Raw genomic sequence first — 24,411 nt, 5'->3', positions numbered from 1 at the left:
ACCTTTGTCACTAACAATCCACGAGGCTTTCAGAAACTTCCCCCACAAAACGATCCGAGAAGAAACTAAGTGTACAAAAACACTCCAGTCTCTGAATCACAGAACCTCAGATGTTCAACATTTAAATTCAGAACGATTGTTATCAGCAGGTACAAAGTGTCTGATATTGTTCTAATGTGTAATTTGATGTCTCAGCCACTTCTGCACTGTTCTATTTGGGAAAGTTTAACAAACAATGGTAAGATTACAATAAACCACAATCTTCTTGTTAAGACTTTGCTCTGTAATTTAGAAACTAATATTCTGAAGTTCTTATGAAGACCGTCTATCACCAATTCTTGATGACAAGTAAAAATGCATCTCAGAACAACTGGTATGGGAATGAACACTAACTACTAAAGCACAGAACAACGTGTCGACATTCTTTGTTAACCCGAAGATGACCTAGGAAGGTCGAAACGTTGTTCTCTGTTTCGTTAGTGTTAATACCCATACCAGCCGTTCTAATATATACTCATTCATCACCAACGTAACATGTTTCGCCATCTCGTGGTGCAATTGTAAAACAGTATTTTGCCAGTATATTTGACACTGTTGCATTTACCTCAAATAGCTCATGTTATTATTGCTTTCCAGTTTGTTAAATTATCAGACAGATTTAAACGTATTCGAAAAAGTTAAGCAAAGAATCACTTACTCGTATGTTTTTATTTCCATTAAGAAACATAGCTTTCTGAGCTAGCTGTCCCTTTAGTGCAGTGGTTTCCAACCATTTTTATGACCCGCACCCATAAAAATTTTAATATGTTCTTGCACCCCTCACAGGAATTATTTATTTAAGAATAAAGGTGAAGTTGGCCAAAACAAAAGTTATCTCATACCCCTATGGGGTGCGAGCACCGTAGGATGCGAACCACTTCTTTAGTGGAAATATAAATACTAAACTGTACCTATATACGAAACTAAAAAGAAGGATTGAAAGAACTCAACATCACAGTAAACAGAGTTACAAAGGTAAGGTTCAAACCAACCCATCACCTTCACAACAAACAGAGTTACAAAAGTAAGGCTCAAACCAACCCATCACCTTCACAACAAACAGAGTTACAAAGGTAAGGTTCAAACCAACCAATCACCTTCACAACAAACAGAGTTACAAAGGTAAGGTTCAAACCAACCCATCACCTTCACAACAAACAGAGTTACAAAGGTAAGGTTCAAACCAACCCATCACCTTCACAACAAACAGAGTTACAAAGGTAAGGTTCAAACCAACCCATCACCTTCACAACAAACAGAGTTACAAAGGTAAGGTTCAAACCAACCCATCACCTTCACAACAAACAGAGTTACAAAAGTAAGGCTCAAACCAACCCATCACCTTCACAACAAACAGAGTTACAAAGGTAAGGTTCAAACCAACCAATCACCTTCACAACAAACAGAGTTACAAAGGTAAGGTTCAAACCAACCCATCACCTTCACAACAAACAGAGTTACAAAGGTAAGGTTCAAACCAACCCATCACCTTCACAACAAACAGAGTTACAAAGGTAAGGTTCAAACCAACCCATCACCTTCACAACAAACAGAGTTACAAAGGTAAGGTTCAAACCAACCCATCAGGTTCAAACCAACCCATCACCTTCACAGTAAACAGAGTTACAAAAGTAAGGTTCAAACCAACCCATCACCTTCACAACAAACAGAGTTACAAAGGTAAGGTTCAAACCAACCCATTACCTTCACAACAAACAGAGTTACAAAAGTAATGTTCAAACCAACCCATCACCTTCACAACAAACAGAGTTACAAAAGTAAGGTTCAAACCAACCCATCACCTTCACAACAAACAGAGTTACAAAGGTAAGGTTCAAACTAACCCATCAACCTGACAGAGTTAAAAAGTTAAGGTTCAAACTAACCCATCAACCTGACAGAGTTACAAAGGTAAGGTTCAAACCAACCCATCACCTTCACAACAAAGAGAGTTACAAAGGTAAGGTTCAAACCCACCCATCACCTTCACAACAAACAGTTACAAAGGTAAGGTTTTAACTAACCCATCAACCTGACAGAGTTACAAAGGCAAGGTTCAAACCAACCCATCAACCTGACAGAGTTACAAAGGTAAGGTTCAAACCAACCCATCATCCTGACAGAGTTACAAAGGTAAGGTTCAAACCAACCCATCAACCTGACAGTTACAAAGGTAAGGTTCAAACTAACCCATCACCTTCACAACAAAGAGAGTTACAAAGGTAAGGTTCAAACCCACCCATCACCTTCACAACAAACAGTTACAAAGGTAAGGTTCAAACCAACCCATCAACCTGACAGAGTTACAAAGGCAAGGTTTTAACTAACCCATCAACCTGACAGAGTTACAAAGGCAAGGTTCAAACTAACCCATCAACCTGACAGAGTTACAAAGGCAAGGTTCAAACTAACCCATCAACCTGACAGAGTTACAAAGGCAAGGTTCAAACTAACCCATCAACCTGACAGAACCCATCAACCTGACAGAGTTACAAAGGCAAGGTTCAAACTAACCCATCAACCTGACAGAGTTACAAAGGCAAGGTTCAAACTAACCCATCAACCTGACAGAGTTACAAAGGCAAGGTTCAAACTTACCCATCAACCTGACAGAGTTACAAAGGTAAGGTTCAAACCAACCCATCACCTTGACAGAGTTACAAAGGTAAGGTTCAATCCAATCCATCACCTTCACAACAAACAGAGTTACAAAGGTAAGGTTCAAACTAACCCATCATCCTGACAGAGTTACAAAGGTAAGGTTCAAACCAACCCATCAACCTGACAGAGTTACAAAGGCAAGGTTCAAACCAACCCATCAACCTGACAGAGTTACAAAGGTAAGGTTTTAACTAACCCATCAACCTGACAGAGTTAGAAAGGCAAGGTTCAAACTAACCCATCAACCTGACAGAGTTACAAAGGTAAGGTTCAAACCAACCCATCACCTTGACAGAGTTACAAAGGTAAGGTTCAAACCAACCTATCACCTTCACAACAAACAGAGTTACAAAGGTAAGGTTCAAACAACCCATCAAATTTATTGTGTAGCTACTTAATTTAATAAACAGCTGTAGTCATAAAAGATGTGAACTGAGTTATAATCGATATTTAAACGTGTACTCGGCTATATAACAAATCTTTTAAATTAATATGAAAATATCTGAAACATATTAAAGGAAAACGAGAATTTAAAATAATGAATAAACGTTAAATGTCGTACAACGTAAATTACAATGGAATATGTTAGGTTTTTGGTCTTCCTATAGACGACGTTAAATATACATTATAACACGTGTTAGCATGCATGAACATTAAGCGAAAGGTGTCCTTCTACATAAAACATTCCGGTCAGCTTTCAGCAAGACGAGACTTGATAAAAGTTGCAGCGACCTCTTGAGGCCTTCTTTGCCACTCTTCTAGTGTTGCTTTGTTTGCTTGAATCTGGTCTCCCTGTAGTCGATCAATAATTGACACACACATTACAGCTCCTGAAAGAACAAACAAGCTATAGAACCAAACCATTCTGTCATCGACAAACATGAGAGTTAGGCCCATGTATAACAAAAATATCTTGCAAAGATAAGTATTAGGCCTAGCGATAGCATATATATCATTGGTTTAGGGATATGTATTATGCCTAGCGTTGACATATTTTCCTGAAAGGATAAAAACATTAGTTTTTCTGATGGATACAAACCTAGTTTAGTTACGACATTAGTCAATTTATCAACAATACTCATTTATTTTCCATTATAACACTCAAACGCAGACAAAACCTTTGTGGTAATGTTGGTAAGTGCCTGCAGGGCCTTAAAAACACAGGTGTCAAACACATCATTGAACGCATCTTCTCCATGATCCAATAAACAGTCTAAAATAACAAAAGGATAGAGCATGGGTGTTGACAATATCCGCCATTTGAAGTAACAACTTAAGAACGAGAACTTATACATTAAGTCCAGGTATAAAACCCCCTCCAACATGTTATTAGTGTCTAAACACGTTCACCTAACGAACTCTCAGAATCTCACCTCTCAGGTTGCAGTAGTTACAAACTGAAGCAAAAGCTAACGATTCCATCTCGATGTTAATAACACCGACATCCTGCAGGTGATGTAGGTAATCTTCCTTCTCTCTCTCAGTATAGCAGCAGAAAGCTCCATCTAGACGACCCTGACCTACGTGCCACAGAATACCTTTCGGTTAAATATTGAGAAAACCACTAAAACCTGATCGACAAAAACTGTTAAATATCTAATAAATTTAAACTAATCAATCACGAAATATGAATAAAACTTAGTTTACATAAAAAAGGCACATCTTGTTCAAACTACGTGAAACTACTCAGTTACAAGCAGCCACACAGTTTTCATTATCCAGATAAGCAGAAATGTCAGAAACTGTTTAGTAAGGCAAGATTTCTTTTTAGTAAATCGAAGTTTTATTTTTATACTGTACTTTAACAAGTGAGTTAGAAACACTTATTTTATCGGAGTCTCGAGTCCTTCCACCCTTCAGTACTGAAGTGATACCAACTTGTTACTTTATTTTTAACGTCTAATCTTTATACTGATCATCAAGGATTAACATCTATACGATTCAAGTTCCCATATTTACTCAGGACCAAAAATACCTTGCTTTCTATGAATAAAGTTTTTTAAACCTCAGACAATTCACAGTCTTCAAGTGAATCCTTGTTACCAGTATCAATTAGGGAACTCCACTCGTCATTCTTGTCACCAGTATCAATTAGGGGACACCACTCGTCATTCTTGTCACCAGTATCAGTTAGGGAACTCCACTCGTCATCCTTGTGACCAGTATCAGTTAGGGAACTCCACTCGTCATCCTTGTGACCAGTATCAGTTAGGGAACTCCACTCGTCATTCTTGTCACCGGTATCAGTTAGGGAACTCCACTCGTCATCCTTGTGACCGGTATCAGTTAGGGAACTCCACTCGTCATCCTTGTGACCAGTATCAGTTAGGGAACTCCACTCGTCATCCTTGTGACCAGTATCAGTTAGGGAACTCCACTAGTCATCCTTGTGACCAGTATCAGTTAGGGAACTCCACTCGTCATCCTTGTGACCAGTATCAGTTAGGGAACTCCACTCGTCATCCTTGTGACCAGTATCAGTTAGGGAACTCCACTCGTCATCCTTGTGACCAGTATCAGTTAGGGAACTCCACTCGTCATCCTTGTGACCAGTATCAGTTAGGGAACTCCACTCGTCATCCTTGTGACCAGTATCAGTTAGGGAACTCCACTCGTCATCCTTGTGACCAGTATCAGTTAGGGAACTCCACTCGTCATCCTTGTCACCAGTATCAATTAGGGGACACCGCTCGTCATCCTTGTCACCAGTATCACTGGGAACTCCACTCGTCATCCTTGTGACCAGTATATCACCGCTCGTCATCCTAGGGAACTCCACTCGTCATCCTTGTCACCAATATCAATTAGGAAACTCCACTCGTCATCCTTGTCACCAATATCAATTAGGGAACTCCACTCGTCATCCTTGTCACCAATATCAATTAGGGAACTCCACTCGTCATCCTTGTCACCAATATCAATTAGGGAACTCCACTCGTCATCCTTGTCACCAATATCAATTAGGGAACTCCACTCGTCATCCTTGTCACCAATATCAATTAGGGAACTCCACTCGTCATCCTTGTCACCAATATCAATTAGGGAACTCCACTCGTCATCCTTGTCACCAATATCAATTAGGGAACTCCACTCGTCATCCTTGTCACCAATATCAATTAGGGAACTCCACTCGTCATCCCTGTCACCAGTATCAGTTAGGGAACTCCACTCGTCATCCTTGTCACCAGTATCAGTTAGGGAACTCCACTCGTCATCCTTGTCACCAGTATCAGTTAGGGAACTCCACTCGTCATCCTTGTCACCAGTATCAGTTAGGGAACTCCACTCGTCATCCTTGTCACCAGTATCGGTTAGGGAACTCCACTCGTCATCCTTGTCACCAGTATCAGTTAGGGAACTCCACTCGTCATCCTTGTCCAGTATCAGTTAGGGAACTCCACTCGTCATCCTTGTCACCAGTATCAGTTAGGGAACTCCACTCGTCATCCTTGTCACCAGTATCAGTTAGGGAACTCCACTCGTCATCCTTGTCACCAGTATCAGTTAGGGAACTCCACTCGTCATCCTTGTCACCAGTATCAGTTAGGGAACTCCACTCGTCATCCTTGTCACCAATATCAGTTAGGGAACTCCACTCGTCATCCTTGTCACCAGTATCAGTTAGGGAACTCCACTCGTCATCCTTGTCACCAGTATCAGTTAGGGAACTCCACTCGTCATCCTTGTCACCAGTATCAGTTAGGGAACTCCACTCGTCATCCTTGTCACCAGTATCAGTTAGGGAACTCCACTCGTCATCCTTGTCACCAGTATCAGTTAGGGAACTCCACTCGTCATCCTTGTCACCAATATCAGTTAGGGAACTCCACTCGTCATCCTTGTCACCAATATCAGTTAGGGAACTCCACTCGTCATCCTTGTCACCAGTATCAATTAGGGAACTCCACTCGTCATCCTTGTCACCAGTATCAGTTAGGGAACTCCACTCGTCATCCTTGTCACCAATATCAGTTAGGGAACTCCACTCGTCATCCTTGTCACCAGATCAATTAGGGAACTCCACTCGTCATCCTTGTCACCAGTATCAGTTAGGGAACTCCACTCGTCATCCTTGTCACCAGTATCTCCACTCGTCATCCTTGTCACCAGTATCAGTTAGGGAACTCCACTCGTCATCCTTGTCACCAGTTAGGGAACTCCACTCGTCATCCTTGTCACCAATATCAGTTAGGGAACTCCACTCGTCATCCTTGTCACCAGTATCAATTAGGGAACTCCACTCGTCATCCTTGTCACCAGTATCAATTAGGGGACACCGCTCGTCATCCTTGTCACCAGTATCAATTAGGGGACACCGCTCGTCATCCTTGTCACCAGTATCAATTAGGGGACACCGCTCGTCATCCTTATCACCAGTATCAGTTAGGGAACTCCACTCGTCATCCTTGTCACCAGTATCAGTTAGGGAACTCCACTCGTCATCCTTGTCACCAGTATCAATTAGGGAACTCCACTCGTCATCCTTGTCACCAGTATCAATTAGGGGACACCGCTCGTCATCCTTGTCACCAGTATCAGTTAAGGAACTCCACTCGTCATCCTTGTGACCAGTATCAGTTAGGGAACCCCGCGCATCATTCTTACCACTAATAACCTTTAAAGGTCCAATCTCCAATTTAAAATCCTTTATATGTTAATTAATCACACTTAGAATGTTTGCTGTTAGTTTGAGATGAACAGACGTTTCTGAGACGCTCACTTTAATTTCCTTGTTTTTTATGGACTCCTTCCTACTGTTTTATTAAACTTACAACCCACCTGTGAGAGATGTCATTGTTTTAATGGACTCCTTCCTACTGTTTTATTGAACTTACAACCCACCTGTCAGAGATTTCCTTGTTTGTAAATAAGATGTAAAACAGTGATGGTTCTACATTATGGGTCACCATAAGATGTAAAAACAGTGATGGTTCTACATTATCGGTCATCATAAGATATAACAACATGTATTGCAATGGATTCATAATATATAAAAGAAACAAGGGTTATCTCTTCATATTCTGATGTCCAACATACCTTCGTAAAAATCATGTGTGCACAGTGTCTTTCCAACCACCAAAGGAAACTGAGGCAGTTGTTCCTCTGCTATGGATTTAAGTTCTTCCACCAGGAGTTGATCGAGTTTAGCTGGACGTCGGATGATTTGACCAAGTACAGGCTGATACGAAAATCAGCAACAACACCAGTTAGCATTTGATTGTTTCAATAAAGACGTAACAGTTGTGTATCAAAGTTACTAGACTGAAGGCAGCAGACCTAAATATACGTTAATTTACGGTCACGTGACTAACTAACGTGAAACACCGAACAGTTTCATATTAATTCCACGCTATTTCCCTTCTCAAGCAAGATAGAGGGCACTCCAGTAACACATCCCTCTAAACAACTTCCAATACTTAACATGCAAATGTTAAAATAAGAGAAAATACTTTAAATATTAAATATCTAAAGGAGGAAAGTGAAAGAAATTGGACAATTAATAAGAAATAAAGTAATACAAAGACAGGATATGTGTTTAACTAAATCTGTAAATAAAGTAATACAAAGACAGGATATGCTTTTAACTAAATCTGTAAATAAAGTAATACAAAGACAGGATGTGTGTTTAACTAAATCTGTAAATAAAGTAATACAAAGAGAGGATATGCTTTTAACTAAATCTGTGAATAAAGTAATACAAAGACAGGATATGCGTTTAACTAAATGTGTAAATAAAGTAATACAAAGACAGGATATGCGTTTAACTAAATGTGTAAATAAAGTAATACAAAGACAGGATGTGTGTTTAACTAAATGTGTAAATAAAGTAATAGAAAGACAGGATGTGTGTTTAACTAAATCTGTAAATAAAGTAATACAAAGACAGGATATGTGTTTAACTAAATCTGTAAATAAAATAATACAAAGACAGGATATGTTTTTAACTAAATCTGTAAATAAAGTAATACAAAGACAGGATATGCGTTTAACTAAATGTGTAAATAAAGTAATACAAAGACAGGATGTGTTTAACTATATCTGTAAATAAAGTAACACAAAGACAGGATATGTGTTTAACTAAATCTGTAAGACGTGAAAGAAATAATTTTTTCATTTGAACTTAATGCAAAGAATGTTGAGATGACATTTCTGGCAACATAAATTGAGCTAACATTAGATTGATAGATTACATAACACTAAAACCGGGAGTCGTTTAGTAAGATAATATCTGCTAAATCAAGTTTTCCTTTATAACACTATGTACTTTAGGGTTCAATGTGCTTCTTAATAAAACAACGATGTTGATTGAAATCTACTTTCATTTGAACTTAAGTCTTAAACCGTTTTCATGTTCATAACATCTAAGAAACTGTACATTTTGTACAGAAACAAATATATACATGTATATTATTATTATTTAAGACTTCAGATGACTAAGGTCTGATCAATCACTAAATCACCCAAGAAATGAGGAATCAGTGTTAAATGGTGTCGTTGAATCGACGAATACAAAAGTTGTATCGGTCGAAAACTCAGAATTATCGTTGAAAGATGGATGTATATAAATATCACGTGACTAGAACAGCTTGTACCAAATAAGATTACATCCAAGTGCTTTATATGTAATTTAATTTGAGACCTAAACGTGTTGTATAGTAATAGTTAATGTTAACTAATGTTCGTTGTCTATTCAAAATGGTACTAATACTTTCAGAAAATACTCTAGAAATGTTACCGATAGATGGCAGAAGTTCCACTGTCAAACGTTACTGAGTTGCACAAAAATTAAATGAATCATAATAATAATTTAAACAAAAACGTGAGTGATAACTTAACAGAAACTTACAATTAATTTTTCGTTTTAATTTAAAATCATTTCAGTTGATAGAAAAAAAACACATTAAGTTAATAACGATGGGTAAACAAACTTCTTGCTAAGCCGAGTTAAAAGGCCCATACTTGTGTCAATTATATTAACAAACTTCTTGCTAAGCCGAGTTAAAAGGCCCATACTTGTGTCAATTATATTAACCACCTATCGCGAACTACATAAACTAGTCATTTGTTTCCTATTGGAACAGAATTTTAAAACTTCCAATAGATGAGCCACTGTTCAAACACGGATGCATTGAATTTGGTGAAAACATACAAGATATCGTTTAGGAAAGAACGATAAATTTCAGTAAAATAGTATTTTGAATATCTTAAGAGGCCGTCAGAACTCTACAACACTACAGAGTTGCATTTTCTAACAATATCTGTGTAAGAAGTTCTAGAAATGTCCGCAAATATCACAGAAAAAGTTTGAATTTCTTGTTGATACTTTTCATTACATAACTCAAAACCAGTGGTATGAACCGAGTTCACTGACTGACATAGTTTCAAAATAGAGCATCCGCTTTTATAAATATTAACTAGTAGTAATTAAAAGTCACATTTCTAGTGTAAACCATGTTATCTGTAAGAAAGTACAGTGTGAAACAGGGATTTCCAGCCAATAACAGATAAACATTACAGTTGAATCCTCATTGTATTTGTTACCAACCGTCCAGTGTCTATTGAGACACTGCAATCAAATAAAACAAATTAATGTTGGGATGGCTAATATCAGTGTAAACAGGTATGACATTTTTATCCCAATATATATAACACGCAAGAGTTAACATATAGAACTATTCAATGACAGTCGAGTTTAAATTATTCTGTTAATATTCTACTACACTGTGTGTCTGTGCTATATTATACGGATGATAGAAATGCCATCCCTACTATGTTGTTTACGTTGTTTTAAGATGATTCATATGAACCATGCTTATAATAAATTCCTTTTCATAAAAGGTTTTTCTTCACTTGTTCTTTAAACTTAATTAGTTTAGTTTCAACTGAAGCAGTAGTAGTCGTTATGCGATTAGTTTCAACTTACCATTTCCAGATAAGGCCGCAACAAACCATCAACAACTGTTTCACTGATTACTGTGGTTCCAGGTTCGATCCCTGAAGTGCGATGAACGATACGTGAATCATGTATAATTTACAAAAACAAATGTAGTCTTTATTATGAACCTACATAAATAAAAAGTTTTTCCAGCAACATTATCCTTTCTGGCATTTTAGAAAGGAATATTTAAAAATGCACACTAGATGGCGCGTTTATATAAATGGAAAAGGCACACACATTTCCGTATGATTATCTAAAACAACGTAAGGTAATTAAAGTGCTTCACTTACCAATTCCGCCACACGTTCCTATCCTTATAAACGTCACATCCTTACACTTAGCGTGGTAAAGTAGCTTTATGACCTCGTGGAGCAAGATTGACAAGGAGGGAACACCCATCCCGTGCTACATATTAATAATTTCACTTTAGTTTCGTTTTTGGTAAAGTTTAACAGGATCTATTAAGCTATATTTATGTAAAAGCTATTTTACCCATCAGACATCGTAACCGACTTAAAGGCAACTGATACACAGTACTGACAGATAATATTCTGTCATTCTATGGAGCTAATTGTTCCATTCCATTACAGAATGCAACTTTCCACACTGTGGTAATGTTTCACTGTTAAGGGCTGAATGGGCAGGGTGGGAATATTTATCAATCTTTAGAATTCCCACATACGTGTACCAAGGGCATGTTATAAGAGTTCTGTTTAAAATGAACACAGTGATGAAGTAACTCTCACCATGCAGTGTCTTAATTATATAGAAAGCTAACATACGGTACCGGTATATGTTAGAATAAATTAATTTAATGGCACTCCACAAATAAACCTAGAGAAAAACAGTGTTTAACACTATATATTAAGTTATGTTGTTGCGCTATAACCCAAAAAGCGTAGAGAATTATCAGTAGAGCAGAGAGTTTACATAAAAGCTTTACATGGTGCTGGTTCGACTCTCTCATAAACTGTTGCAGACTTGAAATGATCCACAAACACTGTCAGATACATCCTAGATTGCAAGACCGAGACAAGTAAATATAAAAAGAGGAAAGAACACCTAAACTCAATGATACTAATGTTAAGTATCTTTGTTTATGTAGCCTTCAGGACAGAAGGAGGACCGTCACTGATCTCAAACATGAGATAAACAACCATGTACCAAATAACAGAAAAGTGTCCAGATCTACAGTATGAAGAAGACTCAACCAGAATATATGGTTGTGTAGCAGTTAAAAATACATTTACTTCAATATCCAAATATTGTCAAGAGACTGAAGATTGTTAAAATGTATAAAAACTGGACTGTTGGTGATTGGGAAAGGGTGTTATGGACAGGTGAGTTCAAGTTTGAAATATCTGGTGTAAAGTGTACGTTGCACATCTGGCAGAAGAAAAGGTGAAAGATACCTACCTCAATGCCTAGCTTCTATCTTGTAGCATGGGGTAGGCACTGTGACGGTTTGGGGATATTTTTTATGTTAAAACAACAGGTGACATTTGTAAAAATAGATGGAATAATGGACTAGCGCAAGTACCATCATATATTAGCGTTATGGTATGTCCAGTGGTTTGTGTATTATTCGTAAAGGATTCCACAACCAAGAAGATAGTGACCTGAAACACTCAACCAACATGTGAAGAAATTACCAAGAAAGAAGCTGCTGGAGTCATTCAACTAAAGATAAAGTAAAACTTTTATGAGTCCCCCTTATAATTTAAATCTCATGTTATCAGTTTAGTGTTTCGTGTTTTAGTAATACAAGTTTCACTAAGGAACGATACGAAACAACAGTTAAAAGTTTCACTTTAATATGGAGGATGTTACATTGCACGTGGAGACGTGTCATCAGAAGTCATGATCCAGATATTTTGGATCACTAAATGAACCTTTTTACCCTGTATTAATACGTCAATACGGAAATGTGTCAATGTATAGTAAATTATGTCTTTCATATACACCATCTTTATTTGAGGGGCCGTACTGAAACGTTTTGTCCATGTCTTTCATATACACCATCTTTATTTGAGGGTCCGTACTGAAACGTTTTGTCCATGTCTTTCATATACACCATCTTTATTTGAGGGGTCGTACTGAAACGTTTTGTCCATGTCTTTCATATACACCATCTTTATTTGAGGGGTCGTACTGAAACGTTTTGTCCACCACGTAATAGAACAAAAGGTCTTTCGGGCGTAGATACAAAACATGTGTCTAAAATGATGATGTCACCAACTTGAAATCTGCAACGGACATTTTACAGGAACCTTTAGGCACGTATTAGGTCTTCATAATGACGAAAACCCACTAAATGTAAAAATGTATCTCAACATCTTGAGACACATATTAGGTCTGTCTGTTTCCAATGCTTTGTCATTTGTCGTCAAGTTAATACAAATATTGTTATAAATTGAACTAAATCCACTAAACCTTTCCAAATAAATTTATAAGATACAACCTTATCCAAATCAAATAATCAGGACTATCGATCGAACAGTTATCTCGTGTTATGGTGAATTCTAAGGCACATCTTCAGATGTGAAGAAACGATGAGATTAGATAAAAATAATTACGGTAACCGTAACTGTCTCTAAAGGTAGTTTTTCACCTTTTAAAATACCAACCTGCATAATTTATTAATGAAGACACTATAATCAGTTTGTTTAATTGAAAACCCTTTTATTACAAGTAATCATTACATTTAAATTAAATCATATATTCAAAGTATTCTTAACGTGTTGTGCACAACAGCAACGATATTTTCACATTTTAAAATGTACGTGTATGTTATGGTGCACGAGACACGTGTGTAGAGCAAACTTCTACTCTATGAGCACTACGTTGTAACTAAAACAATACAAATGTTCGAAACAGATAGAGACCCATGACGATTAATGCTGAGATAAAACAGATGTTAAATTATAACACACATTACCAACGGTTAGAAAATACGACAAAAAACTTGTTACCATTAAATCCAGGCACATTGGTCTAGATTATTCTAGACCATTCCTTTTTTAACGTTCCAACTGTAAGTGTTGGCGATTCATATCTCAGACCAACGCACATACTCACCTAACTGTAGTCCTTTGGTTGAACAACGCAACGTCCTTTATGGTTATTTAAAACACTGTGCACTACAACATGAAACTTCCACCAACTGCCGATTATAGATATATCAGGAAACAGAACTCAAAATCACCGACTGACCTATCAGTGACAGTCAGATGTCAAACCAGGAAACAGGACCCAAAACCACCTACTGACGCATCTTTAACCAATAGGATATAAAGGTAGACATACACTGATAACTACAAGTATCTTTCTTTAAACAGTAGGATATACATTGATAATTACACGTGTCTTTCTTTAAATATAGAAGAATATAAAGAAAGACTTACGCTGACAGTTAGAACTGGTCCAACCTTGTACATAGCATAACGTTGACCTTGGCTACTAATATCCTGTAAAACTGCCCCAGTTGGCAACTTTACTCCTATTTTCTGTCCAATTAAATACGCAAGACCTTCCATCCTCTTGGCCGTCCCTCCTACACAGACGAACTAAAAAAGCCAAAATCAGAGGTTAACACTTACGTTTTTTTATAAACATATTACTTTTAATATCAGTTATAAGACACGTTTTAACATTTTCCATAAAGTTACCAAACTTAAAGATTAGCCATTGATTGAATATTTCATTTTGCAGCTGTATAAATGTCCATGTTTTATCTTATTGTTTTTCTGTGTGTTTGGAATCATGCTTCGACAGTCTAAAACTGGACGTTGTGGTATGTTACCTGTTTTGACACTCTTTGAGAAGCAAGCAACCTTCCGGTTTGCAAAACCAGTCCAGACGGTTGCCTCGATGTGCCAATCTTCCGGTTTACAAAACAAATCCAGACTCTTACCTTTAAGATAAGATTTGTTTATACGCAGACTGATGAGTTTTGTTTTAAAGGATCACATTTCACACTTAACTTCCACACACCTTGACGTCTCCAAACATTTCCAGAAAGTTGTGGGTACGTGTACTAAATGATAGGTGATACAGGATGTCTTCCTCCAGGAAGTGGATGTGTGGGTTCTTCAGGACTACTCTTCCTTCTTGATTTCTACACATGAAGTCCACTATAAGTTAATAGTGTAATATCACCGCTTACTTATAATAGTGTAATAACACCGCTTACTTATATGATATTGTTCGATGCACTTTTACAGAGGTAAAAAATTAAAAACATATTTCGAAAATAAAACAAAGTTTTAAACAAAAATTTATCTCAGGTTATTTGTTCTATCGAATTCACCGAGCTTTAGTTTATCAGTGAAAGTTTAGTAGACGACACAGCGTGTTAGTTTCACTTTAACCAGTGTCCAATGGCACTGTCTAATGTCAAAAGTGGATCCATGGCAAAAACATGTCAAAGATAAACTCGCTCACGGTTAGCGACGGCGCGACAGTAAAATGTGGGCTATTGTGACTTGAGTGTTACACAGACCTCACATTGGTGCATCAGTCCCAGATAAAAGTAAACAGCGAGTTAAAAAAAAACCGTGATCAATGTGTAGTCCAGCCAGAACAACCCCCTCCTTCTGATCCTTACGGAAGCAACACGGCCAAAGAGCTATAGGAAGTTTGATCTGGAAAAGCTTGTTATCACACTGCTCACTCAAGGTCAACTACCAACTGGCGCAGAGCTGAGCCTTCAATACAGAACTATAGTCGATGTGTGGGACAAGCACGGCCGTGATAGCAATATAGCAGACAGACGAAGCCGTGATGTATTGTTGCAAGCTTTGGTGAAGATTCTAGAGTGTTACTTGATTCCTATAAAAAGAGGCTAGCCGAGAGACAGGAGTAGGAAAATATTATCAGACAGCTACAGCCAGTGTGCTACAGGCCTAGGAAGCTATAATTGTGATTAGCATCTATTAATAAGAAAACTTCACAAATGGACCAGAAATGTTTGTAGTTTTCCAACATTATAAAGCGTTTTATCTTCAGCGAATTACTTCGGGCGTTATTTTTACTACGAGGACATTAAGTATCTTCTTCGATAAAAAGTGAACTAACTTCTAACTAGTGTAGGGTTAGTCAAGAAATATGTCGGTAGTTTAATCGAGGTGTGATAATATCAACTAATAATTTGCTCGTCGTAGATTTTGGATCGTCGATAAAATAATTATTTAGTTCTAGACCGGATACAAGATCCGATATTGTTTGTAAAACTGTTGTACATAAACCATCATTTGTAATAATTATTAGTAGTAACCGTTATTATAAATTGTGTTGTTTTTATGTTTGTATTTTAAAATATATTTGCGTCAAAAAAGGAAATTGTGTGTATCAATCTTGTTGGTAAATAACAAACTTTAATACATAATAACTTTGAATTAACTATTTAAATTGAAATTAAAATTTCCAGTTATTTGAAATAGTAATACATTAAGATACGTAACATAATAAATTGGTGACTCGTCCGAAAATAAATTATAATACTTAACAGTATACACGTTAGTTAGTTATCACCATTAGATTCCATCTAGGAACAAAGGGCCGCAATCGCTTGCGGATTCTTCAACAAGTATTTAAGTGAGTAGGTTGTTAGCCAACTACACCGAGCCGTCCCTAATTTAGCAGTGTAAGACTAGAGGGAAGGCAGCTAGTCATCACCACCCACCGCCAACTCTTGGGCTACTCTTTTACAAACGAATAGTGGGATTGACCGTCACATTATAACGCCCTCACGGCTGGGAGGGCGAGCATGTTTGGCGCGACGGGGATGCGAACTCGCGACCCTCGGATTACGAGTCGCACGCCTTACGCGTTTGGCCATGCCAGGCCAAATATACACGTAGAACCTAAGAAATTTCATCACCTTATACAGTGGAACCTCGATTCTCGAACGACTCCCTTCTCGAACATATTGTTTGAAAAAAAAAAAAATGTCTCGATTGTCGAACATAAACTCGGTTCCCGAACCAAGTTGTCGGGCCCGAACTCCCAAAATAACCCGACTGATGACCCGAACGACCCTTCGACCATTTTCGGCCCGCGCCAAGCTACCCAAAACATTTTACCCTCACCTGTTGCTCAGTCCACACCCCCGATAAAATCTGATGTGAACGTTCTCGTTTTTATTTTTGTTTTTTAAATATTCTGATTAAATAAGCCACCATGGGGTCAAAGAAGGATAATGAAAGCAGCAAACCCAAAAGAAAAGTTAGAGCCACAATAGAGGTGAAAAAAGATCTCGTAGCGAAGTATGAGAGTGGTGTTTGCGTGTCTGACCTTGTTACACAGTTTGGTATGGTGAAGTCTACAGTCTGCACCATACTGAAAAATAAAGAGGTCATCAAAGGAGCTGATGTTGCAAAAGGAGTGACAGTGCTTACAAAACAAAGATCACAAACAATAGAAGAGGTAGAAAAACTGTTGTTGATTTGGGTAAATGAAAAACAGTTAGCTGGTGATAGCATTTCTGAGACCATCATTTGTGAGAAAGCAAAGCAGTTGCATTCTGACCTCATGAAAAACACCCCCTGAAACGAGTGCTGATATAAGTGATGCCTTTAAGGCTAGTAGGGGGTGGTTTGAAAACTTTAGGAAGAGAAGTGGCATACATAGTGTGGTGAGACATGGGGAGGGTGTCAGTTCTAACAAAGACGTTGCTGATAAATTTGTTAGGGAATTTAAGGATTATGTAGAAGCTGAGAGTTTTATTCCCCAAAAAGTGTTCAGCTGTGATGAGACAGGCCTCTTTTGGAAGAAAATGCCAAAGAGGACCTACATCACAAAGGAGGAGAAGTCACTGCTAAGACACAAGCCAATAAAGGACAGGCTAACTCTACTGTTATGTAGTAATGCAAGTGGGAACTTAAAACGTAAGCCTTTGCTTGTGTACCATTCTGAGAACACGAGGGTTTTTAAGGAAAATAATGTCCTGAAAAGTAAACTAAATGTAATGTGGAGGGCTAATAGTAAAGCATGGGTAACTAGGCAATATTTTATGGAGTGGGTTCATGAAGTGTTTGCCCCAAATGTAAAGAATTACCTCACGGAGAAACAGTTGCCACTCAAGGCCCTTCTTGTGATGGACAATGCACCTGCTCACCCACCAGGTTTGGAGGACGGGTTGGTGGAGGAGTACAGTTTCATTACGGTGAAGCTCTTGCCCCCTAACACGACTGCTCTCATTCAGCCCATGGACCAGCAGGTCATATCGAACTTTAAGAAATTCTACATCAAAGCACTGTTTCAAAGGTGCTTTGAAGTACCTCTGACACAGAGTTAACCCTCAGAGAGTTCTGGAAAAATCACTTTAATATCCTCCATTGCTTGAGGATCATAGACAAAGCCTGGAGGGAAGTGTCTTTGAGGACCATGAACTCAGCCTCGAACAAATTGTGGCCAGACTCAGTAGCAGACAGAAACTTTGAAGGGTTTGAGACTGAGCCTGTTGTCGAGGATATTGTCTCACTAGGCAAGTGTATGGGCTTGAATGTAAGTGGTGATGATGTGGAGGAGTTGGTGGAAGAACTCACCATGGAAGAACTCCAAGACCTTCAGAAGGAGCAGCAACATAAAGCAACTGAGGAAGTGTCTTCAGATGAGGAGGAGGGAAGGGAGGATTTTCCTAGTTCACTAATGAAGGAAATGTGTGGAAAATGGGGAGAGTTACAAAGTTTTGTGGGAAAAATTTCACCCTGACAAAGTTGTAGCAAACTGCATCATAAACCTTTTCAATAACAATGTCATGTCTTACTTCAGAAATATTTTAAAATGCGGGCAGAAACAAACCTCATTAGACAAGTTTTTAGTGAGAAATAGGTACAGTGAGTCTTAAGCAGGTTGTAGCGTTGCAAAGAGACAGAAAAGAGAAAGAACCCCAGAAGGAGAGTTACATGATGTTTTTATGGAAGGTGACTCCCCTTCCAAACAATAATAACCCTCCTACTCTCCACGTTCCTCACCACCTTTCACTTACGCCATCAGCTCTCCTCAGCACAGGTAAAGTGCAATTAAATTTTCATTTGTTGTTTTTTATTGTGTTTATAGTTTTTGTGGTTGACATGTAAGTATTATTATACAGGTATAAATAAGCAATATTTTTACTTAAAATGCTTCATAATGCATAATTTTTGGAGGTCTGTAACGGATTAATTTAATTTACAGTATTTCTTATGAGAAAAATTGATTCGGTTTTTGAACAGCCTTTTGGAACGGATTAAGTTCGAGAACCGAGGTACCACTGTATTTAAATTTCACATCAGTCTGGATATTCTACATAAATTAACGCAAACCTGAACTAACACTACTTTGCTGTTACTACTGGCATCACTGCCTATTCTGTTAAAACCTAATAATTCATTGCGATTTAAATGATATTAATTCGATAAAAGGTTGTTTCATATTACATAATATACAATTACAAATAATTTAATATATCAAGTGTTATCTAGTAAAAACTAGATACTTAAGTGGAAACTTAAATATACAAGTTAATGTTGTAATATCTCAAATTATTGTAAAATTTACACATCGTGATTTATTTTTGCTTTTTTAATACTCGTGTTTGATATTATCTAAAAATATTGTTTTAATATAAAAAAATAATATCGTAATAGCATCTCAAACCGTTGAAGCTCAATAATTTACTTACGTGAGAAACTCAAAGTTTAGATTCATAATAAAACTAATTATATGCTCGGAATATGACTTCATACTTATATTAATCTATAGTATTTATTATTACTGGCCCTGATGAAGCGACAACGGCAAAACGTTGACTAAAATAAAAACAATTACTTCTAAACTTAACTTTTACTTAAATAAGACCTTAATTTAAAATTAGTCAACTGTAAAATAAAAGACATTTTTTACTGATATTCTGTTCCTCCCAGATGACAAAGTTCGGTATTGTTCAAATTATAACGGGCATTCTTATTCATTATAAGTCCTTCCCTAAAGTCAAAACGATCTACACAGTTCAGGCTTCACGTAACTCGTCGTTTAACGAATTCTCACGTACTAGTATTTTGATATCTAATTTGGTGCTATAAAATATTTTAACATAACCACTAGAGGGCAGCTTTATTTATTTGTTGGTAGAAATTTAATAGTACAACGTCTACTTGATTGCTTTACACAATGCTTTCCTTGATTTAAATGTAAAAAGAAATATTTTTCTAAAAATTCAAAAATTGTTGACTTTAACATTGGTTTAAATTCACAAAAATTAACAATTTATGTGCGCGATTTATAAATTTTACTGTCTATCAGTATATAAAAAGAATTTAGCTTTTATTTATCCAATAGTCACACACGTTTATTTTTATGTTTACTACTACACAATATATAGTTAGCTATTAGGTTGTCCAGAAATAAATGTCATTTTTGAACTGCGAAGTTTGGAAAAGTATAAACCAGTGTTGTAAAACATGCTTTAGTCAAGATAAGCACCATTTGCTTCAACACACCTTTGCCAACGTGTACCGATGCTATTTGTGCCCCTGCTGTAGAAATCAGTTTGGTTTTTGGAATTTCGCACAAAGCTACTCGAGGGCTATCTGTGCTAGCCGTCCCTAATTTAGCAGTATAAGACTAGAGGGAAGGCAGCTAGTCATCACACCCTCCACCACCTCTTGGGCTACTCTTTTACCAACGAATAGTGGGATTGACCGTCACATTATAACGCCCCCACGGCTGGGAGGGCGAGCATGTTTTGGCACGACGCGGGCGCGAACCCGCGACCCTCGGATTACGAGTCGCACGCCTTACGCGTAGAAATCAGAGATTCTATGGACAATGAACTTCCTGAAAGCTTCTTCTGCAGCTGCCTGGTTTTGAAAGACTTTATTGTTCAAAAAGTTAACAATGTGCTTGAAAAAAAATGAAACTCTGTAGGGGAAAGGTCTGGGGAATAAGGTGGATGAGGCAGAATCTCGATTCCAAATTCGTTCAACTTTTGGAGCATCATTTTTGGCAGGTCTCATAACGGCCATTTTGTTGATCTTCAGTCAGCTCATGCGGAACTCACATATCCAACTTTTTCGTATTTCCAATTGCACTCAGGTGATTGGCAATGCTTGATTTGCTTGTGCTTAGCTTTTCTGCAAACTCACCTACTGTTGTGTGAGGGTCTGTTTCAACTACTTCCTTTAATATGTTTTTATCTAAAGATAGCTTTCTTCCACGACCTTCGTGGTCTTCAAAACTTTTATCTACATGTCGAAACCATTGGAACCGACGCTGAGCTGTACGTTCAGCAACAGACCCATATCCGAATGTCTGGTTGATATAACTTGTAGTTTCGATAGCTTTTCATCCAAGTTTGAAGTCGTAGAGGAAAATCTGAGGAAAGTCCTTTTTGTCTATGCTGTCTTAAGGGCTGCGAAACTTACTCTAAGTAGAGTTGAAACAGGAGACAATTAAGACACCTTGTAAATGATAACTCCAACGATAAGTTACTCAATATTCAGCTTTTAAATGTCATTATGACATTTCTTTCCGGATAACCTATTATCTGATTACTTTTACAGATTAAGCTGAATATTGAGTAACTTATCGTTGGAGTTGTAGTTTACAATTCCTAGAATGTTGCGAATTATAATTCGACGTTAATAATTACGACCACCAAGTAATTACGGCATACAATTTCTATCTAGTTGGTCAAGATTAAAGTTTCTATATCTAGGTATCGACTTTGTTATGCAGATACAATTTCAGAAAATTAATTAGATTTTAAAGAGTTGATTTATAGTAAGCAATTTCTCCGATCTCATGAATCGTTTTCTAGTGTGGTCTTAAGCGATTTGCCCTCATATTTTTATCTTATGGTGAGTGAAGTATAAAATTTACCTAAGTTTCGAAAAATAATCAGATTTCTATAATTTAAGGTTTATTTTAATGCCATACTTTGGGTATTTTTTACTGAGTATAAAAATATCGTCTCGCAGGTAAATATCCGACACCATGTCCCAATGAACAGTTCTTGTACTGAAACTGTGGAAAGACATATATAAATCGTATAAGGAGCTCTCGCTACCTCCAAGGTTGGTCTTCAGTTAATAGTTACTTAATTTAACAAAACAAAATGAAAACAAACTTCTCGACATCAAAATCACTCATTTAAGTACTAAAGTTAAGAAATAAAGGAACACTTAGTTCACTTTTATTTGTCATAAAAATGTTCATTATAATACAGCCCGCATTTTCTGGACCTTTGCAGTAATTATCTCATTTACAGCTGATAGTTTGTTTAGAAGTAATTTCAGTGTCCTTAATTAACCACTGACTTGTTTATTTGGTTTATTGCTACGTGGTTGGCTATCTGGGCTGTGCCAACCATGATGTACAGTTATTCTATATTTGTTAATGTACACATCATGCAGATGATGTAAAGTTATTCTATATTTGTTAATGTACACATCATGCAGATGATGTAAAGTTATTCTATATTTTTTATTGACACATCATCCAGATGATGTAAAGTTATTCTATATTTTTTATTGACACATCATCCAGATGATGTAAAGTTATTCTATATTTTTTATTTCCCTTTTTATATATTTTATAAAGATATCTTGTAACTAAACATAAAATTATTTTTAATATAAATACATGGTTAAATGTATAGAACAGAGTTGTACTACATGTTTTCAGTTAAAAAGTATAATTTTTAAAATTTATGGTATTTCTCGTACTTTCTCATGGAGTGAGACTCTGAACTGATTTACTGACATCTTGTGCCTGTACAGATCCTCTAGTTAAGTTTGATAAATCAGACAGTATCTACAGATGCACACTTCGGCTAGCTATAAGGCCAGGCATGGCAAGGTGGTTAAGGCATTCGACTCGTAATCGGAGGTTTGAGGGTTCGAATCCTAGTCACACCAAACGCGCTCGCCCTTTCAGTCGTGGGGATGTTATAATGTAACGGTTAATCCCAATATTGGTTGGTAAAAGAATAGCCCAAGTGTTGTCTTAGGGTGGCGATGACCAGCTACCTTCTCTTTAGTCTTACATTACTAAATTAGGGACGGTTAGCGCATATAATCCTCGTGTTGCTTTGCACGAAATTCAAAACAAAGTAAACCTCTAGCTACACTGAAACGTTACTTGGTGTGTTTTCCCACTTACTATTCTTTTAAAATTAAGTTAAAATGGGAAGAGGTAGGACTACAGTACAGAGTTGATTAGTTTATTAAATCCTTCATTGTTGGTCTTGCTGGTCCCAAGTGTTGTTTTGTGTTATGTTAAAGATGTTATGTTCTGTAATTAATCATTTGTTAGTTATATTCTGATATCATGTGTGTTTATACTCGATGGTTACAATATAAAGAGAAATACACAACGAAGTCTAAGATTCCTGGTGACAGTAGGCCTAACTCTCTGTTCTGATGGTAATGCGTGGGATGCAACAGAGTAGAAAAATTAAGGATACATCCCGTAAAACCTCATGGTTATGGAGTGTAGATTGATCTGGAAGATGTGAAACTATCAGGCAATTAAACATCCTAGCCAGTGCATCAAGGCGGAACTGCAGAGAGTGCAAAGCACAGTGTAGAAACCGTGGTCTAATGGGGTTGCTGGATCGTTGTGTAGAGTGGAAGAAGGTTCTCTCATGGATCTGAGATTTATAGATGATCCATTGGTCCTTAAAAGCCACTCCCCCCTAAAGCCGCCTGTAGCACCCCAAAACCTTGTAAAATTCTTCCTCTGAAGTCCGTGTGAAAGAAAGTCACGTGGGGGGATCTCACTCCAAGTAAAACAGTTTAATTCAGTAAATTATTTCATAACCTTAGATAATGTAATATAATATAATGTAATGTAATATATTTCCTCTCCATATCTTTGTGTAAAATTACTAAACTTTTATTAATTCCTTGTTTCTGAATTTCGCGCAAAACTACACGCGCTAGCCGTCCCTAATTTTGCAGTGTAAGACTAGAGAGAAGGCAGCTAGTCGTCATCACCCACCGTTAACTCTTGAGCTACTCTTTTACCAACGAATAGTGGGATTAACCGACCATAATAACGCCCCCACGGCTGAAAGGGTGAGCATGTTTGATGCGATGGAGATTCGAAATCGAGACCCTCAAATTACGAGCCGTACAACCAACGTTCTATATCAACATAAACTTGGTTTTACTTAAAATTTTCTGTTTGGTTCTAATAATTTAGGTCACTAAACCATATAGTGCGTTTATTTACTTATCTCGTCAATAGGATGCTGTTCTTAAAAAAAAAAACATTTGTTTGTTTTGGTTCGTAACTGTGTCACTAGGCTGCATATATACATGTCAGAATAATTTCATAACTGTGATAAAAATGTCAGATTAATCATTAAGAAGTGACAATAGAAGAGACTGGATGAAAAGGCAGAATTTTTACAAGAACAAGTATGCAAACAATATTCAACAGAAAGGAAAAACGATCACAGTGAATGATTGAAAATGAAATCGCTTAGAAAGATGTAAATAAAATTATAAAAATATATATTGAGAAAAAGTGAAATAACTGTTTTTGATATGAGAAGAAGTGAAAATTAAAATACAGCAAAAATTAACATTGTAAATAAATTTGTTAAAATATGAAACTATTTATAGTAAAACATAAGCAAGGCTCAAATAGCATACAGTGAAAAATAACAATGAATGAAAATAATAGAATAACAAAACTAAAGTAGATTCTTATTAAACTAACAACGTACAGTCACTGATTCAATATATTACCTATAACAACATTTAGGTCATGTCACTGATCCT

At 37.0% G+C, this 24,411-nt stretch overlaps 1 protein-coding gene across 3 annotated transcripts; it reads right to left on the bottom strand.

Annotated features, from left to right (window-relative positions):
- Positions 1-2,564: 2,564 nt before the first annotated feature.
- On the bottom strand, positions 2,565-19,669 carry LOC143224701 (uridine phosphorylase 1-like). Of its 3 annotated transcripts, none has more exons than XM_076452914.1 (8): positions 19,526-19,660; positions 14,633-14,772; positions 14,044-14,205; positions 10,930-11,044; positions 10,625-10,695; positions 7,738-7,879; positions 4,074-4,220; positions 2,565-3,530 (listed from the first exon to the last, which is right to left on the bottom strand). In XM_076452914.1, coding segments are annotated over exons 1-8 (918 nt in total). In that variant the 5' UTR covers positions 19,527-19,660; the 3' UTR covers positions 2,565-3,390. The 3 variants fall into 3 exon arrangements, with proteins under 3 accessions (XP_076309029.1, XP_076309030.1, XP_076309027.1); XM_076452912.1 differs by having other exon boundaries at positions 2,569-3,530; positions 14,633-14,756; positions 19,526-19,669; XM_076452915.1 differs by lacking the exon at positions 4,074-4,220 and having other exon boundaries at positions 14,633-14,756; positions 19,526-19,669.
- Positions 19,670-24,411: the final 4,742 nt, after the last annotated feature.

This window comes from Tachypleus tridentatus, chromosome 9, assembly GCF_004210375.1.
Source record: "Tachypleus tridentatus isolate NWPU-2018 chromosome 9, ASM421037v1, whole genome shotgun sequence".
Lineage (NCBI taxonomy): Eukaryota > Metazoa > Arthropoda > Merostomata > Xiphosura > Limulidae > Tachypleus > Tachypleus tridentatus.
The sequence above is the reverse complement of the archived record's forward strand: the minus strand, read 5'-3'. Positions and strand labels throughout refer to the sequence as shown.